Genomic DNA, 21,667 nt, shown 5'->3' with positions numbered 1-21,667 from the left:
CCCTAAAACTACTAATGTACTTAAAGTCAGAATTTGGTTCTTATTAGTGTTAAAATTTACTTTGTGATGGGTGTCCTCAATTTAAATATGAGCTCCGTAAGGGCAAATATGGGCTGGAAAAGAGCTGAAGAAATATTTTTGAACAAATATAAAATTCACATTAAATGGACTTCAGACTAATCACTATTGCCAACTTTTGGGTCCAGTCATAGTAAGGCTTTTTGGCTTGGATATGCTGGCTTTTTATTTACTTGATCTATGTGAGGAACTACGATTATGGATTATAAAAGAAAGCCAGTTCTTTTTTTTTTTTAATATATTTTATTGATTTTTTACAGAGAGGAGGAGAGAGGGATAGAGAGCTAGAAACGTCGATGAGAGAGAAACATCAACCAGCTGCCTCTTGCACACTGGGGATGTGCCCACAACCAATGTACATGCCCTTGACCGGAATCGAACCTGGGACCCTTCAGTCCACAAACCAGCGCTCTACTGCTGAGCCAAACCGGTTACGGCAGAAAGCCAGTTCTTAATGGAATTTATTTACAAGAGACTTTTACAAAATAAGTTAAAATTTTTTTTCAAATATATTTTTATTGATTTCGGAAAGTAAGGGAGAGGGAGAGAGAGAAACATCAATGATGAGAGAGAATCACTAATTGGTAGCCTCCTGCACACCCTACACTGGGGATTGAGCCCACAACCCAGGCATGTGCCCTGACTGGGAATCGAACCGTGACCTCCTCCTTGTTCATGGGTGGATGCTCAATCACTGAGCCATGCCAGCCAGGCCTATAATTTCAACATACCTTTCCCAGCAGAGACAGCCTAATACCATGTTCTCATGGTGGTTTACAATGTATTTGTATAGTTTTCCATCTGAAGAAATAAAAAAAGAAAAAAAAATGTGTGAGCCATAATTAAATCTATTAGGCACAGTGTGAGAAATAATGTTTAAACACCAGTTCAACAGCTGTAACACCTATAATCTTCAAAATGTTTTTTAATGCTTGTAACAGATAGAGTTGAAAATAATGTATTGTTTCTATCTTCTGTCTCAATTAAAATAACAAAAAATCACTATTGCTTAATTATTCAATTTGTAAAAGACAACTGATGTTTATTATAAAGGCCCCAGCCCACAGTATAATAATTACCGAAGGCATCCTATATAATAAAAGTCTAATATGCTAAGTGTCCGGTCATCCAGTAGATCATTCAACCAATCAAAGCATAATATGATATGTTAATACCACTCACTCAATCACTCGCTATGATGTGCACTGATCACCAGGGGGCAGAGGCTTGGGGCCCAGGCAGGAGCAGAGCTGGGAGATCAGAGAGAGCTGAGGGGCCCCTGCCTTGGCCCCAAAGTTACAGGCCTGGCAGGAGTGTATGTAGCTGGTGATTGGAGGGAGCTGGGGGTTCCTCTGTCCATGCCAGAGGCTTGGGTTCTGGGCAGGGGCAGAGCCAGCCAATCAGAGGGAGCTGGGGGGGGCGGGGGTTCCTGCCTAGGCCCAAGTCTACAGGCCTGGCAGTGGTGTAGCTTGTGATTGGAGGTACCTGGGGGGTCCCCTGTTCGGGCCCCAAGCCCTGGCCAGAGGCTTGGGGCCTGGGCAGGGGCGAAGCTGGACTATTGGGCAATTGGAGGGACCTGGGGGGCTCCTGCCCAGGCCCCGAGGCTTTAGGCCTTGGCAGTGGTGGAGTCAGAGATTGGAGGCAATTGGTGTGAACTACAGAGGAAATACCTTTTCTGACCGCTTATTGGCTAGGTTCCCTGTATGCCACTGGTAATATTCATAGTAACTTGGGTATTAAGAATCTAAAAAGGTGATCTAGGGGTTTTCCACCACACTCCTGGAGAAAAAAAATGAAGGTCCACTGCTGGAGGGCTAAGAAATGTCATATCCTGCCCTAGCCGCTTTGACTCAGTGGATAATGCCTGAGCTTGCTGACCGTAGGGTCTGGGTTTGATTCTAATCAAAGACATGTACATAGGTTGCAGGCTCCTCCCTGGCTGGGACCCAGGTTAAGACTTATGCAGGAGGCAACCAATCAAAATGCTCCTTTCACTTTGATGTTTCTGTTTTCCCCTTTCTCTTCCACATTCTCTAAAAATCAATGGAAACATATCCTCAGGTGAGAATAAAAAAAAATAAAGAAAGGTCATATCCTATGAAAGACACATCTTGAAAATGCCTAAAGAAAGTTGTCATTTTTTCATGGTGAAGGGACTAGAGTCTGTGTTGATGAAAACACCTTGGTGGCTGCAGTGACTGGCAGTGGCTGCAGCAGCAGGCTGATTGGGCTGGTTCCTTCCTCTGATCAGCCTGGTCACCTTAGTAGGACTTCCCCCTGAGGGTTCCCAGTATCTGAGAGGGGGCAGGCTGGGCTGAGGGACTCTCCCTCCCCCCGCCAGTGCATGAATTTCATGCACTTGGCCCCCAGATATTAATAATGTGTTAAAATCAGGTAGTGTAAATCCTTTGACTTTAATCTTTTTCCCCCCCAAACACTGTTAAGGTTCTTCTAAATTCTCTTTATTTCCATATAAATTTTTTAGAATCAAGTTGTCAATTTCAACAACTAGTGAGACTGCATTGGATATAGATTAATTTGGGGAGATCAGATATCTTAACAATATTGAGTCTTCCAAACCACGAATGTGGTATCTCTCACCATGTGTATAAGTTTTTATTTCTTTCATTAGTGTTTTGTATTTGTCAGCATAACAGATCTTGCACATATCTTCTTAGATTTATTTTTAACTAGGGGCCCAGTGCACGAATCCATGTACCTTGAAAGGAACTGTGGGCTGAGAGGCTGTGGTGGGCACAGGGGTAGGTCTTGGTCCATCCTCCACTCCCCCACCCAGCCCCTCCTGCTGTGGCCGCTGGTCCCTTCTGCCAGCAGCCTCACTACCATCTCTGCTGCTCCCACACACTGATGGTGCCAGCCCTGCTTGCACCCACTGATGGTGCGGAGTGGTTTGGGCTGGCGCCAGCAGCGGGTGCAAGCAGGGCCAGCACTGGTAGCAAGTGCGAGTGGCAGCTGCTACCCCAATTGCCCCTCAGGAGCAGGTGGAGAAGCCCTCAGAGGTGATTGGAGCCAGCGGCCGCCACTCACACCCACTGATGGCGCTGAGTGATTGGGACCGGTATCAGACGCTGGCAGCGGGTGCAAGAGGTGGCTACCAGCCTGATCGCCCCTCAGGAGCAGGGGGAGGTGGAGAAACCCTGAGGGTGGATCAGAGCTGGCAGTCACCACTCATACCCACTGATGGTGCCAGCATTGGGTGTGAGCTCCAGGCAAGACCACAGCACACAAAAGCAAAGAATTTTCAGTCACCACCAGAGGCTCACCCTGATGACAGTGACCGGTGCCCAACGTGGTCTGGCATCCCTACTCACTTGCTCCACCATGTTCTGCATGTGCCCCCTTGTAGTCAGTGCATGTCATAGCGACCAGTTGTTTGGTTGTTCTGCCGTTTGGTCTATTTGCATATTATCTTTTTATTATATAGGATATGAGGGACCTGATGCATGAAATTCATACAAAAGTAGGCTTTCTTTCTCCCAGCTGCTGGCTCCGGCTTTCCTCTGGCACTCGGAACCCAGGCTTCACTCTGCCTGCCAGCAGGCACCTGGGACCTGGGCTTCCCTCTGGCCCGGCTTCTTCCGGAAGGACATCGGAATGACGTCAGGAAGGACATCCAGTCTAATTAGCATATTACCCTTTTATTACTATAGGTCCCATGTTTTTGTTAGAAATTATATTATTTGCATTTCAATTTTCAATCATTCAATGCTTGCATATAGGAATGAAGTTCATTTCTGTATGACTTGCATACTGCAACTCTACTAAGTTCACTTGTTAGTTCTAGTTACTTTTAAAAATACATTTTGGGGGATTTTCTCCATAAACAATCCTGTTGCTTGTGAACAGAGACGGTTTTATTTCCTCCTTTCTAATCTGTATGCATCTCTCTCTTTTTCTCTTTCACTAAGGCCTCCAGTATGATATTGCATAAAAGTGGTGAGCTGGGACAACCTTGTCTTGTTCCCAATTTTAGGAAGAAAGCAATCAGTCTTTCTCCATTAGCTATAATGTTAGCTGTAGGTGTTTTGTTTTGTTTTTGCAAATGCTTTATATCAATGTATATGTTTTATTTTTATTTTGCTAAGAATTTTTATCATGTTGAATTTTCTTTTTTTCTTTGCATCTATTAAGATAAACATACGGTTTTTCTTTCTTAGTCTGTCCTTCAGTCTGTTTCCTGATTTTCAAAATTTGAACCAACCTTGCATTCCCAGAATAATTCAACAAATGCCAAGGAGTTTTGTATCTACTCTCATAAGGAATGTGGATATGTAGTCTTCTTGTACTGTCTTTGTTTGGCTTGAGTATTTGGGTAATTCCGGCTTTAAGAAAAATGAGTTAGTAAGTGCTCCTCCCTCTTCTATTTTTTTTTTTCTTATAAAGTCTGTGCAGAACTGGCATTATTTCTTCCTTAAATATTGGCTAGAATTCACCAGGATGGCACCTGGGGCTGGAGTTTACTTTGTTGATTCTTCACTACAAATTACATTTCTTAAATGATGTATGACTATTCAGGTTATCTATTTCTTCTTGAGTGAGTTTTGATAGTTAGTGTTCCTTGTTCTGAAGTCTATTGCGCTTAACACTGCAGCCACTCTTCCTTTTGATTACTTTACATTGTATATCTCTTCTTTTACTTTTAAAAAATTTATCTTTATTGTTGAAGTAACACAGTGTATCCTTTTGTCCCTATTGATGCTTTTTAAACCACCCCTCTCCCCACCCCAGACCTTCACCAGACTATTGTCTGTGGCCATGGGTTATGCATATATTCATACAAGTTCTTTAATCTCTCTCCAACCCTCCACCCACCCCTGCCTTCCCTCTGTGATTCATCAAGCTGTTCCATATTTCTATGTCTCTGTATCTATTTTGTTCATCAATGTATTTTCCTTAAAATCCTTTAAATTCTTTAAAATCCACATGAGTGAGATCATGTGATACTTGTCTTTCTCTAACTTATTTCGTTTAGCATAATATTCTTCATGTCCCTCCATGCCATCCCAAAGAGTAAGAGATTCCTTTTTACTGCTGCATAGTATTCCATGGTATAAATGTACCACAGCTTTTTTACCCACTCATCTACTGATGGGCACTTGGGATGTTTCCAGATTTTAATTATTGTAAATTGTGCTGCTATGAACATAAGGGTGCATATATCCTTTCTGATTGGTGTTTTGCATTTCTTAGGATATAATCCTAGAAGTGGGATCACTGGATCAAATGGCAGTTCCATATTTAATTTTTTGAGGAAACTCCATATTGTTGTCCACAGTGGCTATGCCAATGTGCATTCACACCATCTGTACACTAGGATTCCCTTACCTCCACATCCTCGCCAGCACCTGTCATCTGTTGATGATAGATATCTGACAGGAATGAGATGATATTTCATTGTCATTTTATTTTTATTTTTTTTTAAAATATATTTTATTGACTTTTTACAGAGAGGAAGGAGAGTGATAGAGAGGCAGAAACATTGATGAGAGAGAAACATCAACCAGCTGCCTCCTGCACACACCCCACTGGGGAGGTGCCTGCAACCCAGATACATGCCTTTGACCAAAATCGAACCTAGGACCCTTCAGTCCACAGGTTGACGCTCTATCCACTGAGCCAAACTGGTTTCGGCATTTTATTGTCATTTTAATTTGTATCTTTCTGCTGCAAATGAATATTTAAAAAATCAATATATATTTTATTGATTTTAGAAAGGGAGAGGGAGATATAGAAACATGATTGATGAGAATCATTAATTGGCTGCCTCCTGCATGCCCTGCCCCCCCAACTGGGGATCAAGCCCACAACCAGGGCATGTTCCCTGACTGGGAATTGAACCTGGGACCTCCTGGTCCATGGGATAATGCTCAGTCCGCTGAGCCAACACAACTGGGCTTGAGCATTTTTAAATATATTTATTGGCCTTTGTAAGTCACTTTGGAGAAGTATCTATTGAGGTCCGTTGCCCAATTTTTAATTGGATTGTTTGTCTTTTGTTAAGTTGTATAAGTTTCTTATATGTATGTTTTGGAAATTAATTCCTTATTAGATGTATCATTGGCAAATATGTTCTCCCATACAGTGAGCTCCCTTTTCATTTTGTTGATGATTTATTTTGCTATGCAGAGCTTTTTATTTTGATTTCTCCCATTTGTTTATTTTCTCCTTTGTTCCCCATGCCCTAGGATGTATTGGCAAACATAATGCTATGAGAGATGTCTGAGAATTTGATGTCTATGGTTTCTTCTAGAATTTTTATGGTTTCACATCCTACATTTAAGTCCTTTATCCACTTTGAACTTATTCTTGTATATGGTGTAAGTTGGTGGTCTAGTTTCATTTTTATTTTATTTTTTTTTGCATGTGCCTGACCAATTTTCCCAACACCATTTATTGAATAGATTGTCTTGACTCCATTGTATGATTTTGCCTCCTTTGTCGAATATTGAGTATAACAACTTGGGTCAATTTCTGGGTTCTCTTGTTCTGTTCCATTGATCTACATGCTTTTTCTTATGCCAGGAGCAGGCTATTTTGATTACAGTGGCTATTTAGTATAACTTGATATTTAGTATTGTCATTGCTCCAACTTTGTTCTTCTTTCTCAAGATTTGTGTGGCCATTCAAGGTTTTTTTTGGTTCTATATATATATTTGGAGTATTTGGTCTAGCTATGTGCAATAAGCCATTGGTATTTTAACAGGAATTTCACTTCATCTATAGATTACTTTGAGTAGTATGGACATTCTAATTATGTTATTATATAATTCTACCAATCTATGAACACGGTATATTTTTCTACTTATTTATATCTTCTTCTCTTTTTTCAATGTCCTGCAGTTTTCTAAATATAGGTATTTTGCATTCTTGGCTAAGTTTATTCCTAAGCATTTAATTTTTTTATTTCAGTGGTAAGAAAAATTATATTTTTAGTTTCTCTTTCTGGGAATTCATTATTAGTGTATAAAAATGTCATCAATTTCTGAGTGTTAATTTTGTATCCTGCTACATTGCTAAATGTATTTATTAAACCTAGTCAATTTTTGGTGGGTTCTTTAGGGTTTTCTACGTACAATATCTCATCCATGAATAATGACTGTTTTACTACGTCCTTTGCAATTTGAATGTCTTTTATATTTTCTTCTTGTGATTGCTGTGGCCAAGACTTTCCACTACTAAGTTGAATAAGAATGGTGAAAGCAGACATCCAATTTGTTTCTGTTCTTGGGATTAATGGTTTTAGTGTTTACCCATTGAGTAGTGTTGGTTTTAGGTTTGTCACATATATGGCCTTTATTATGTTGAGGTATGAACCCTCTATTGCCACTTTACTAAGAGTTTTTATCAGAAACTCATTTTGTTGGATGCTTTTCTGTTTCTATTGATATGATCATGTGATTTTTCTTTCAATGCATGTAATGCATGCATTGTGTTTGTGATGCATCACATTTATAGATTTGTGAATATTATACCAGCCTTGCACCCCTGTAATAAATATCACTTGGTGATGGTGTATGATCTTTTTATTATATTGCTAGATCTGATTTACAATTTTTTGAGAATTTTAGCATCTATGTTCATTAAGGATATTGGCCTGTAGTTCTCTTTCTTTGTATTGTGTGTATCTGATTTTGGAATTTGGATAATGTTAGCCCCATAAAAAGAACTTGGAAGTGTTCCTTCCTCTTGGTTTTTTTTTTTTTTTTTGAATAGTTTGAGAAATATGTGTTAGTTCTTTGAATGTCTTATGACTTAGCAGGTCTCTAAGTCATACAGTAGTCCTGTACTTAAGTCATATTATTATTTCTGTTGTCTGTATTTAATGTGATTTTTTCCCCACGTACTGTCTTCAAGATTTTCTCATTTTTGTTTTTTCATTGGTTTTATTATGATATATCTAGGTTTTTAAAATCCTACTGAGGCCTTCTGAGCTTTGTGAATTCCCTGGTTTAATATCTTTTGTTTTATTTAGAGACTTCTTAGCAGTTATCTCTTTAAATATTTTGCTTCTCCCAGGGGTCCCTTCTTCTCCTTATGAGATGCCCATTTGTGTGTGTGTGTGTGTGTGTGTGTGTGTGCGCGCGTGCACGTTAAATTCTTCTCTCTCTTTTGCATCAATTTGGGTAGTTCTTGTTTACATGTCTTTGTGCTCATCATGCTTCATGCTTCTTCTGCGTCAAGTTTACTGTTGAGCACAAAAGGCATTCATCATCTCTCTATTTAAAAAAAAAAATTCTATTATACAATAGCATTTCTGTTTTACTTGTCCTTACAGTTTCTGTCTCTCTGTGAAGTTTCTCATCTGATGTAGCATGTTGTCCACCTTCTCCATTAGACCTTTTAACAAATCACTTACAACCATTTTAAATTTCTTACTTGACAGTACCAGTATCTGGTTCGTTTGATACCTTATCTCTTGATAGAGGGTTGATTTTTCTTCCTTTTTATGTCCTATAACTTTTTAATTAATACTGGTTATCATGAGTTGGTAGTAGAAACTGAGGTAAATAGTATTTATGGCTAAATATGGGTATGCTGCTACTTTTTCTAGACCTTACTGAGCAGGCTTAAGTCAAATTGATCAGGAGTTGATCTTATTTAGGTTTTATTGTGCTTACAGCTACCTTCACGCATTACTGGCTTCAAATTTCTACAGTATTACCTTTTGCTTAAGTTGAAGGATGGGTGGCCAAAAGATATTTTTCTTAGTTCCCATTCCACCTTTAGTTTTTGACCTTCTCTATTCACATTCTTTTTTAAAAATATATTTTTTTAATTTTCCACAGAGAGAAAGGGAGAGGGATAGAGAGCTAGAAACATTGATGAGAAACATCGAACAGCTGCCTCCTGCACACTCCCCACTGGAGATATGCCTGCAACCAATGTACATGCCCTTGACCGGAATTGAACCTGGGACCTTTCAGTCCACAGACCAACGCTCTATCCACTGAGCCAAACCGGTTTCGGCTCTATTCACATTCTTGCTCCCTCCTCCAGCAGCAAACTGTTGTTGCTTGGTACAGAGTGCTTGCTAGCTTGCTGTGGGGTTGAGGGTTCTGTTGTCCTGGTCCACCAAGTCCTATGTTCCAGCAAGGTAGCTGGGCTTTCTCAGGGGTCCCCCCCCTCGCCTCTCCCAGGATAGTATATGTATCTTTAATGGCCAAGGGCCAGGATGGGTTCCTGTTCCTCCCTTGGGAATTGAGGGTTTTTCTATTTTCTCTTCCACAGCCATCATCTGAGGCCAAGTTCTGCTATCCTTCCCATGACTTATGGCATTCATCTCACAGAGAAAGAGGGTCAGGCAGGGCTTTGTGTTTTTGTCACAGAGGCAGCTTCTCTCCTCTTCCAAGACCTACCACTAAGGAAGGCTTTTCCGGTCCCTGCCCCATGCTCAATTACTCTCTTCTGCACCCAGTGAGGCCCATAGAGAAAAGCCTATGAGTAGGTGCAAATTCCCTCTGTTAGCAGCATCAGGGGTTCTAGATTCTTCTGTTGTCCCAGAGAAGAATTCTCTAACTGTCCCACGGTTACAATTCTATAACTTTTACAAGTTAGTATAGGACAATATCTTCATGTGTTGTGACACTGCACAAAAATTAATAATCATAAAAAGTGGTAAATTTGAGTACATTAAAATTTAGATACTTTAGCAAAAGACACTAGTAAGGCAGTGAAAGGCAAGTCATAGATAGTAGCAGTGAAAGGCAAGTCATAGATAGTAGAAAAGAAACCTGCAATACACAAAACTCTCAAGATTCATATTAAAAAATATATTTTTTAACAACGCAATAGAAAAATGGGCAAGAGGTTTGACTTGGCACTAAACAAAAGAGGAATTAATCAATAAATGTAAGAAAAGGTGTAATCAGGAGATGCAAGTTAAAACCACAACGAAATAGCACTAAACAATAACTCAACAGAAACTCAAGCACATGAACACCAAGAAAATATGTACAAGAATGTTCAGGACAGTGTCATTTGTAATGGAAAAACATTAAAACCAATCTAAATATCCACTTGCCATAGAATGGATAAGCTGTGTATGCAAACAATGGAACTTTCTGCAGGAAAGAATATGAACAATGCACACCAAATGCAACAGACATGGATCTTGAACATAATATAGAATGAAAGCAGTCAATGTGGAGCAAAATAAAAGCAGTGAACAGAGAGCAGAATACTGTATAATTCTGTCTAATATAAACTTCAAAAAGCAGGCAAAACTATAATGTTTAAGGGCACAGGCTTGGGTGTTAAAACATCAGAATGGGGTAATTTGTAAGGGAGAAGGTAGAGATGGTGAAGGAAAAGACAGGGGATTCTGGGATCTGGCAGTGCCCTCTTTAAACTGTTACTAGTAGTTACACGGATGTTCACCTGGGGGTAGAGAATTAATTGACCTGTATATTTGTCTTCTGTGCTGTTTTGTATGTAGTACACTTCATAATAACTCCCCTCCCCCTACACACTCCCAAAATATCTTCTGGTCATTGGTAAACTTATTTCTTACTGGAGGTGCTTCAAATACACCAAACTCTAATATGTTCTTTGGTTTTAACTGTACAGGATTCTAGAAAGGTATTTTGTGATTTCGTGGAATGTGGTAAGGAGGATTCTTCCCCTATTTAACTGAGAGACACAGAATTCAGATAAAGGTAAAGAAAAAAAAAGCTTTATTATTGAAAAATAGCTGGATTAGAAGATATGTGAGCACATTGGGTTACCAAACATCTTACCCCTAACTTAGAGGGACTTGTCCACCAGGGCCTGATGCAGAGGTGGACAGCTTCAGGTTTCCCTGCAGCTGGCCTATGGAAGCCAGGATTTGGCTGAAATCAAAGAAATGCAGACAGGAAGGAATTTACCCACAAGGTGAGTCACTCCTCCTTTCTGAAAAAGAGCAAGTTGGAGAGTTGGTCTTTCCCTTCTGGATATGAAGTGTAAAGTCTCTGCACTCTATGGAAATGATGAGAAATAAATATTACCCTAACAGGCAGATTAGCTTTGCTTAATAGTCTGTCTTTGAAGTCAGCTCTCAGAGGCTTAGTAAAGGCTGCCATGGGCAAATTTTAGAATAAGCTTCATTCTTGCCTTTATAGCAACTTGTCCTCCCTTCACGTCTGAACTCTCATATATTCATTGTTCCAGAGGCTTTCCTGGAAGCATCTGCAGAGACTGGTAGATGAGGGAGGAGAGAGAATGGATGATTACTCATGTGAATCTTCACTAAGTCATGCATTTATGAGTAAAGACTATCCCATTCTCCATCAGATTATTAAGTTATGGCTCACAATTTAAGAGCTTCTGAAGCTTGTTTAAATCATTCTTTTTGTAGGTATAGTTTAGTTTGGCTCAAACACTTGCATTTTTTTTTTTTTTTTTTTTTTTTTTTTAGAATTGCTCTGTTTTGACCTCCCCACAAAAAAACAATAAAAGCACAAGTAAATGTCTACAACTTAAAGTGATTACTTCCTTCTTAGAGTGATGAATGATGATTGCTGTATATCCACAAATACTCCTATTCATGATTTGAATTAGGTTGGATAATTTGTTCTAGGACATTCAGTTCAGACACAGCAGCACAAGTTATTTTTTAATTAAAATTTTATTTTTATTTTGAAATAATTTTAGAATCACATTTATAAATATAAAAAGCCAGCAATAGGAACAATGTAACAACCGTAACAACCAGTCTCTATGAAGCCCACTGCGGCTAGTGAATTGGCCCAATCCATGGGTGGGGCTGGCTGGTCAACTTCCCATGGCTTCTTCCCCCAGCTAGTCCTGCCCCAAATGGGCTCCCACCACCTTGATCAGGGGCAGGGCTGGCCAGCCAACTGCCTGCTGCCCCTCCCCTAGGCCTACTCTGCCCCCTATTGCCACCCCCCCCTCTCAAAAGGGGGAGGGCCGGCCAGCCAACCATCCATGGCCCCTCCCCCAGATCACTGGCCACTGATCAGCCCCTCCAACACATTAAGGGGCAGGGCCACATGGTCCACCACCCTCAGCCCCCCTCCAATTAGGGGTGGGGCCCATTAGCCAATTGCCTACAGCCCCTCCTCCCAGCCATCCTGACCCTGATAGGGCCCCGATCTGCTGATTGGGGCCAGGCCAGCCAGACCCCACCTATGTACAAATTCATGCACTGGGCCTCTAGTATGGTTATAAAACTTAATGCTGATAGATTCCACTGTGCCCTTTACCCAATTTCCTCCAAAATGGTAACATCTTGAAAAACTGTATCACAACCAACATGCTGACATCAATACAGTCATGACATAGGATTGCTTGTGTTGCCCTTTTATAGACACACACAACCTCCCTCCACTTCTGTAACCCCTGGAAACCAATAATTAGTTCACCATTTCTATAATTTTGTAATTTCAAGAATATTATATAAATGGAATCATATGATACATAACCTTTGGGATTAGCTTTTTGGTTCAATATAATTCTCTGGAATTTATCCAGGTTGTAGCATGTATCCACTAGTTTGTTCTTTTTTTTAAATATATTTTATTGATTTTACACAGAGGGGAATTGAGAGGGACAGAAAGTTAGAAACGTCAATGAGAGAGAAACATCAACCAGCTGCCTCCTGCACACCCCCCACTGGGGATGTGCCCGCAACCAATGTACATACCCTTGACCGGAATCGAACCTGGGACCCTTCAGTCCGCAGGCCAATGCTCTAACCACTGAGCCAAACCAGTCTAGTTTGTTCTTTTTTAAACATTTATATTTTTTAATTGATTTCTGAGAATTGGGGAGGGAGAGAAAGATAAGAACAAAAATGGTAAGAAGGAATCATCGATCAGCGGCTTCCTGCACACCCCCTACTGGGGACTGAGCCTGCAACTCTGGCAATCAAACCATGGCCTCCTGGTTCATGGGTGGATGCTCAGCCACTGAGCCACACCAGCCAGGTAGAGTTTGTTCTTTTTTATTGAGTAATATTCCATGGTTTGGATAAACCACAGTTTGTTTAATCATTCACCCACTGAAAAGCTCTTCGATGGTCTGGCTGTTACAAATAAAGCTGCTATAAACAACCTATGTACAGTCTTTTATGTGAACATAAGTGTGTCAAACATGTTTATAATGGCATGTAACTCTTTGCCTAGTTTTCTGGCTGCTTAACTACATAGCAAAGGAAGAGAAGGCATTTGCCAAATGTCTTAGACTAGTTCCCTACAACTGAGGATTAACTAATGACTCATCAGTACTTGCAGCTTTACAACTATCTTGCTACTTGAACCTGGGAAGCCCCTGACACACACACACACACACACACACACACACACACACACACACTCACTCTTTCTCTCTCTCTCTTTCTTAGCCTCAACTAGACAAGATACACATTTTTCAAAGTGTATTTTTTGAAAAATGAATTTTAAAAAAATGAACTCCTTCTAAAAGGTGGGTGTGAGAATAGGGAGTTTCATGGTCAAGTGAGTTTGAGGAAATGCTGCATACTATATTCCTCTTTTGAAATAAACAAATGCACCTTTTTAAAAAGGAGGGATCCATTAATACAAGTGCCCATGTATAAATCTCAGATCCATGCTTTCCTAAAATAGTAACCCTTGAGAAGACACTTAACTTTCCTATACCTCAGTTTTCTCATCTGTAAAATGAAGATAGCAACATTACCCACCCTCATATGAAAGGAAGATTAACATAAAGACACAAGAAAACACTTGATACATGTTAATTCTTATTGCTATTATTAACATCATATGATTCATCAAAATCATTAGAATCTTGTTAAAAATACACATGTCCAGGGCCTGGGAGAAGGGGGATGGGAACATCTGTAATACTAGCAACACTAAAATAAAAATTTTTTAAAATCCACATGTTCAGGCCCTATCCCTGGAGATTCAGATTAAGTCTAGGGTAAGCTCAGGTCCAGGTGAAATAGAGATTTAATCTACATTAAAAATATGTTTAACGGAGTATTAGAGGCAGGATTCAAACCCATACCAAACTGTCTGGTGGAGGGTGTCACACTTGTGTCCTTATACAAATTTAGCAAATCCTTTAAAAAGAGTGCAGTTTTCTCCTGAACTGAATGTTGGACTTGTAATATAAACTCATGATTCTTCAAAGGGTAGCTCAATACAATACAATGCACTTTTGTGCAGTTGGTTCACATCAACTTTCAAAACAATTCCTAAATGTAATATTTAGCACTGATAATGCAAAAACTTTATTTATCTGAGTCATTGTTTGGCAAATCAAACCTGAAGATAAGACATGATTTCCTTGGAAATACAAGGTTGCTACTATTTCTGTGATTGCTATTATTCCTGTAGGAATTACCATCACACTGCTGTTCCTAAAGGTCTCCTTCTGGTCATGCAGCAGGTAAGTTGTGGGAGTCACTGCAGGGGCGGTGGCAATCTTCTGACCACTTCTGCAGCTATCCGCAGGTAAGCTCTGGCCTGGAAAAGAACAGAGAGTGTGTTCTATACGTCTCCCCAGCACACATCAACTGACTCACGAACTGCTTGCCATCATTATCCTTTGAATTTAATAGTAAAAAGGCTGAGCGGAAGAGATTCAGGAGAGAGGAGATACACTGTCGGTGGGACAGGGAAAATAATTTTAGATTACTTGGAGTTAACTACTTGGAAGGTGACTATCTGGGGAAAAAAATAGTACCAGCAATTACTGTTTTTAAAACTCTAATTCCTATGTCAGCAAACGAGCAACCTAATCTAGTTGCGGAAAAATTATACCTCCCTCTTCTGACAAATTAATATACTGAGTTAGATTCTTGCCAACAATTCTGTGGTATGAGAGTTGTTAGTCATTTAAAGAGGACTATTACTTACCACCGTACAGTGTGTCTATGGAAAGCATGTCTTTATTCTCTCTGAGAATGGCATCTAGTACAGCACAATTACCTGGGCTCCTCCCCCTGGTGAGCTTTGGGGACCCTGGAATCACGGCCATGCTCTGCATCTCTGGCACTCCCAGCGAAACACTCCGAGCAGCCCCCCGGCCACCAAGCGGGCCACCAACTAACCCAGACCCCACAGTCCAGTTTGAACAATGGTCATTTATATTTTAAGGGTTTTAAATAATTGCAATATAAATTTTATTTTTCTAAAATATATTTTATTGATTTTTTTACAGAGAGGAAGAGAGAGGGATAGAGAGTTAGAAATATCGATGAGAGAGAATCATCGATCAGCTGCCTCTTGCACACCTGCAACCAAGGTACATGCCCTTGACCAGAATCAAACCTGGGACCTTTCAGTCTGCAGGCCGATGCTCTATCGACTGAGCCAAACCGATTTCAGCTAAATTTTATTTCTTATTTCTACCATTTTATCTATAAAAGTAACTGCAGGACACAATAATTAATTAAATTATTAGTTTATACATGTATATACTTAGAGGCCTGGTGCACAAAATTTGCGCACGGGGGTAGAGTAGGGGGTGATGGTGGTGGTGTGTGTGTCCTTCAGCCCAGACTGCACCCTCTCCAATCTTGGAACTCTCTTACAATCCAGGACTGTTGGCTCCCAACTGCATGCCTGCCTGCCTGCCTGATTGCCCCTAACCACTTCTGCCTGCCAGCCTGATCACCCCCTAACCACTCCTCTGCCAGCCTGATTGATGTCTAACTGTTGGCCCAATTGCCCCTAACTTCCGTCCCCTTCCAGCCTGGTCACCCCCAACTGCTCTCGCCTGCAGGCCGGGACCCCCCAGCTGCCCTCCCCTGTAGGCCTGATTGCCCCCAAATGCTCTCCCCTGCTGGCCTGATTGCCCACAACTGTCCTCCCATGCCAGCTATCTTGTGTCCACGTAGGGGTGGCCACCTTTGACCACATAGAGGTGGCCATCTTGTGTGTTGGAGTGATGGTCAATTTGCATATCACCTCTTTACTATATAGGATTTGAGTATATACTACTGCTACTCCAACTACTATGATTAATAGTAGCTAAAACAAAGTAGGAGTGATCTCAATACCAGATATCAAGATATATTACAAAGCCACTGTTCTCAAAACTGTCTGGTACTAGCCCAAGAACAGACATATAGACCAATGGTTTTCTATTCCTTGCTTCTCTTCCTCTTCTTCTGGTATCCCTATTATGCAAATGTTGTTTTATTTTGTGTTGTCCCAAAGCTCCCTTAGCCTCTCCTCTACTTTTTAAATTTTCTGTCCAGTTGCTGCTGTGTTTGTGTGTTTTTTTCCTACCTTGTTTTCTAATTTGCTGATGTGGTCCTCAGCCTCTCTAGTCTATTGTTTAAGCCTTCCATTACATACTTGATTGCAGCTATGTCGTTCATTTCCTCTTGGTTCCTTTTCATGTTGGTGACATTCTCGTTGAGTTGTGTGTATTTGTCATCCAGCTGTCTGAGCATCCTTATAACCATTACTCTGAATTATTTCTCTGACATATTACTGGCTTCAATTTCATTTAACTATTTAACTCCCTTTCTGGTGATTTCTCTTTTTCTTTCCTTTGGGGATTGCTTTCTTGTCTTCCCATGTTTTGCTGTAACATTTTAATTGTAGACCCATTGCTTTACTACCCAGGCTCTTTTTGGGGGTGGTGCTACTGGTGTGATCTCTCAGGTCTACTGGGCTTGGTAATCTAGTGTAGCTCCCTACTTGAACTATTTTGGTTCTCTTGATGTTAGCCTGTGAGCTGGAAAGGTGCAACTGCGGTGTCTAGAAGTCAGCAGCCATGGAGTGGGGTGTCCCAATTTTTGCTGTCTTGCACCCTTGGTTGAAATTGCACGTGTCCAGCAGAGACTCACAGTGGCACTCAGGAGCCATCTGTTGGGGTAGTGGGGACATGAGGCCTATGCCCTGGAAAGGCATGGCTGTGGTGTCCAGAGTTCTACAGCTGTGGGGTGGGCAGGCTCAGCTTTTGCTGCTGCCCCCATAGTTGGATACGCACGGCCCTGTGGTGGCTGACAGGGGCGCCCATGCTGTGTTTGCCAGCAGGGTGTGCTGACGCACTCTTAAGGGCCCTGGCGCTGAAGCCACACAATCAAGGTGTCTGTGAGCAGGTATCCCAGAAGAGGAAATTCAGAGTCTCTACACCCCAGCAGTGTGCCCGTTTGTATAAGTGTGCGCCCAGTGGGGGCTTTCAGTGGTGCCCAAGAGCTGCCTTTGGAGTGTGGGCTTGGGAGGCCTGTGCACTAGAAAAGCGTACGACTGTAGTGTCCAGAGTTCTACAGCCGTGGGGCGGGAAGACTCAGTTTTTGTTGCTGTGCCCATGGTTGGATATGCTCATGCTCCCAGTAGCGGCTCAAAGGTGCGTTTGCCAGCGCAGTGCACTGAGGCACTCTGAAGGGCCCTGGCACTGAAGCTGCTCAATCGAGTTCCCTGTGGGCAGGTATCCAGGATGAGTGAATTTCTACCGCTGGGGGAATGCATCCCTATTTGTCCAAGATCGCACCCAGCAGGGGCTCAGAGCGGCTCCCAAGTGCGCCCTGTGGGTCGATGGGCTCAGGGGGCCTGCGCACTGGAAACACTTGCCTGTGACTGTGGCAGTGCGTTTGCTGGCACGGAGCTCTGACACTCTCTGAGGGGTCCTGGCACTGAAGTTGCACAGCTGGGGTGTCTGTGGGCAGTTATTCATGAAGCGGGGATTCAGAATTTCTACTGCGGAGCAGCACACCCTTGTCTGTTCAAAATCACACCCAACGTGGCATCCAAGAGCTGCCAGCGGAGTGGTCTGCCCAGGAGGCCTGTGCACTGGAAACACGCGACTGTGGTGTCCGGAGGTCTGCCACTGGGGAGGGGGAAGTCGCACTTACTGCTGTGGGAGTGGTGCACCTTTAGAGGTGGAGGTCCCAGGGCCCGCGAGTCTGCTGGTGAGGCAGCAGGATTTTGGCTGGAGAGGCTGCTGGGTTGTGGGCAGTATCCAAGGCCTGTCTGGGTAGTGGTCCTGAGTTCCTAGTAGAGGCTGCTCTCCCCTTCAAGATGGCATGGGCTCCGTGTCCGAGCCCCGCAGCCTGGGACTGCCCGCAGCAGTGGTAGTCTCTCCCTATCCAAGAGACCTGGTGCTCCTGCCAGAGCACCCATGCTGCTGCTGCCGGCTTTAACTGTCTCTCAGTCACTCATACACACCACACACTCTCCTTTCATTCACTCACTCACTCACTCACTCACTCACTCACATCCTCTCCCTCACCTCCGTCCTGCCAGCTGCTATCTTTTTTTCTCAACAGCTTTTATTTAAAAACTAGGGAATTCATGCATGGGGGTGGGGTCTCTCAGCCTGGCCTGCACCTTCTCCAATTGGGAATGTCCAATTGAGCAGCTTCGCCTGGGCTCCAGCTTTGTCAAGAAGGACATCCAGAATGATGTCCGGAAGATGTCCAGTTTATCTGGTCTAATTAGCATATTACCCTTTTATTAGTATAGATGGAAATAACTATCTAGCTTGTGTGGCTCAATGGTTGAGTATTGATCCATAAGCCAGGAGGTCACAGTCAGATTCCAGTCAGGGCACATGATCCAGTTGTGCGCTGGATTCCCAGTGTGGGGTGTGCAAGAGGTGGCCAATCAATGATTCTCTCTCATTATTGGTGTTTTTATCTTCCTGTCTCTCTCCTTCCACTTCCACCCCCCCCCCCCCGCCCCCTTCTCTCTCCCTCTCCTTTCCTCTCTCTGAAAGTCAATTAAAATATATTTTGAAAAAAATAAAAATAATGAAAATAACATAGACTTCATAAGGAAATATTTCTCTTAAATCTAACATGCTGATTTTCAGCTAAGCATCTTTATGAATATCTTTTTATTCTCCTAGTATCTTTTCTAGGTATTTAAGCATAATATTTTATGATGAAAATTTAAAGTTCACTAAAGTAAGCTGAGATAAGGTCATCATTCTATAATCTTTTATTCATACTTATGTTAAATTACAGACATACCTATCAGGAGGCACAAAATACTGAATGATTCCAGGATAATCAAATTTGCTACATTTAACCTTTGCTTTTTAATGGCCTATCTCCAAGCTTAAACTTTCAACATATGATACTTAAAGTAATGATTTGATTGTCATTTGCTGAGAAACCACTAAAAGTACTTAGTTTAACAGTTTCAATTCCTATAAAACTTTTAAGATTGAATTTTTTCAGCTAATGCAGTATTACTTCAACACAGTTGGTTTTACTGTGTGTGTAATGCATTGTTTTGGGAAATCAGTGGGCTGTAATGATATAAAGAGAACATAGAATAGCTCACTGGTGAAAAGTTGGGGCCTTTAAGTCAGACATGCATGGATTAAAATCTTAGCTCTGTTATTTATTATCTCTGAGACTTTTGGCAAGTTACTTAAATATTCTAGGCTCATTTTCCACAACTATAAAATGGTTATAACAACAGTATCTACCTCAAAGAATTTGGGGAGTACTAAGTAAGAACAAAGTGTGTGAAGTATTGGCACAAAAGAAGTAGTTAATAAATATTAATGGCCATTATTATTACTATTCTGTCTTCAAGTAATTTACAATCTCATTGAAGGACTCATATTAATATGTTCTTTTGGGCACTTTTCTTGACCAAGGAATACATTCCTTCTTTTGTCTAATCCATAACTAGCAAAAAGCATACACAATCACATCATGTGTTAAAAAAAAAGTGATTTGGATTTCTCAAACTATTAATACATTCATTTTCATCAACGTAACCTTACAGAGACTAATCTTCACCTATTCAAGGTCTTTGGACCACCCTGAGAAGGAGATAAAACAGCCGGATCTTACTTGTCTGTTCTGTCAACTATATATACAAAAGCCAACCAACTGGAACAGTAGAACAACTAGGATGACCAGAACAACCTGTTGCTATGATGCACACTGCAATGGCCAACTGGCCCAATCCTCCAGTCGCCCCTCCCCGCAGCTAGCCTGGCCCAATGGACCCCCCATCGGGTTGGAACGGCTGGATCCCACCTGCGCACAAATTCGTGCACTGGGCCTCTAGTTAATAAATAAAAGGAGGGAGGGAGGGTAAGAGATAAACCAAAAAACTTATATGCATGCATATAAGCATAACCAATGAACACAGAGAGTAGGGGGGTGAGGGCATGTGCTTGGGGATGGGAGTAGCTGGGGAGAGGTTAATGGGAGGAAAAGAAGACTTATGTAATACTTTAAACACTAAAAAAATTTAAAAAAATTAAAAAAAGTAAAAGGAGCCTGGCCACTGTGGCTGAGTGGTTGAGCATAATTCTATCCCCAGTAGGGGGCACGCAGGAGGCAGCTAATTGATGATATTTCTCTCTCATTCATGTTTCTATTTATCTCTCCAAAAATCAATAAAACATATGAAAAAATAAAAGGAAATGGATGGCAAAAAAAGTGTAAGAAGTTTTATAAAGAGCTTTTGTTCTTTGTTTTTAAAGATTTTAAATTCTAATTTATCTTATATAGTCATTTCATATTAAGACTATGAGGTATTAATTAAGAAATTATAAGATGATAAACTTTCCACTTATATTTGAAAGTCTTTACCAGGATATCTTATAACACACCATACAAAATCAAAACTAACTTTAACTACAAATTGTCAGGCTGTTCACATTCCCATAAATGTCACCCAACAATAGTAAAATAATAGCTCTAATGTTTATGCAAATGAGATTCAGTTATTTGGAGCATAGTCCAATACATTTAAAGGTCACATATTTGATTCTTGGTCAAGACACATACTCAGGTTTGGGATTTGGTTCCCCATCAGGGTGCATATGGGAGGCAGCCAATCGATGTTTCTCTCTCACATTGATGTTTCTTACTCACTCTTTCTCTCTCCCCTTCCTCTCTCTAACATCAATAAACATATCCTCAGGTGTGGATTACATATTTCACACACACTGTTGTTCAGAGTTTTAAATATTATCTTTTGATGATTATTATATAGTCTCTATTATATTACATTTATTTAACTTCTTAGAAATGCTCCTTGCTTTTGGAAAATCTCAAAGAAAATGGAAACAATGGAAAAGTGGGAAAATATTTAATAAACTAAACTCAGTTAAAATACACTAGCTAATGTTATTGAAATAAATAGTTAATGTTATTCACATAATCACCATAGAAGTCTTTAAATAGTCTGTTCTCAGGAGACATTTAAAAGTGTGCAGTTTTTTTAAACCCTCTATTTTCATACTACTTTTTATTAACTGCATAAAGTACAACTAGGGTAGTTGGGATTGCCAGACTTTAATTATGCAAGAAGTAAAAGGTAATAAATTTGCTTATATGAAAGATTTCTAAGTAAAGACTGAAAAAGAAATTTAACACTTATTAGTTAAAGAAGAAAAGAAAAACAATGATAAGTGCTACACTATATTTACTCAGCACATTCCCTGCAATTCAATCACTTGACCATAAATGTTGACTCTCAAGAAAGGGAAGAAGCTCTGGGTCTCTGAAAGGGACAATTTAAAATAAATCTACTTTACTTATCCTAGACTCCTGGGTGTCTGTTTACTCTAACTCTATTCACAACTCTAATCAAACTTGGCTCTTTTATTTTTCAGTACACACAAAATTGGAGAAAGCAAACTAGAATGAAGGGGT

General features: G+C 40.9%; 1 protein-coding gene across 1 annotated transcript in view; it reads right to left on the bottom strand.

Moving 5' to 3' along the window:
• Positions 1 to 13,486: 13,486 nt before the first annotated feature.
• Positions 13,487 to 21,667, bottom strand: part of NUBPL (NUBP iron-sulfur cluster assembly factor, mitochondrial) — a 215,008-nt gene continuing 206,827 nt past the window's right edge. Inside the window, exon 11 of the mRNA XM_036451248.2 lies at positions 13,487 to 14,549. Within this exon, the coding sequence (XP_036307141.1) occupies positions 14,487 to 14,549 (63 nt within the window). The 3' untranslated portion in view covers positions 13,487 to 14,486. The remainder of the gene's footprint in view (positions 14,550 to 21,667) is intronic.

The sequence above is a fragment of the Pipistrellus kuhlii genome, unplaced genomic scaffold (genome assembly GCF_014108245.1).
Source record: "Pipistrellus kuhlii isolate mPipKuh1 unplaced genomic scaffold, mPipKuh1.p scaffold_m20_p_1, whole genome shotgun sequence".
Lineage (NCBI taxonomy): Eukaryota > Metazoa > Chordata > Mammalia > Chiroptera > Vespertilionidae > Pipistrellus > Pipistrellus kuhlii.
The sequence above is the reverse complement of the archived record's forward strand: the minus strand, read 5'-3'. Positions and strand labels throughout refer to the sequence as shown.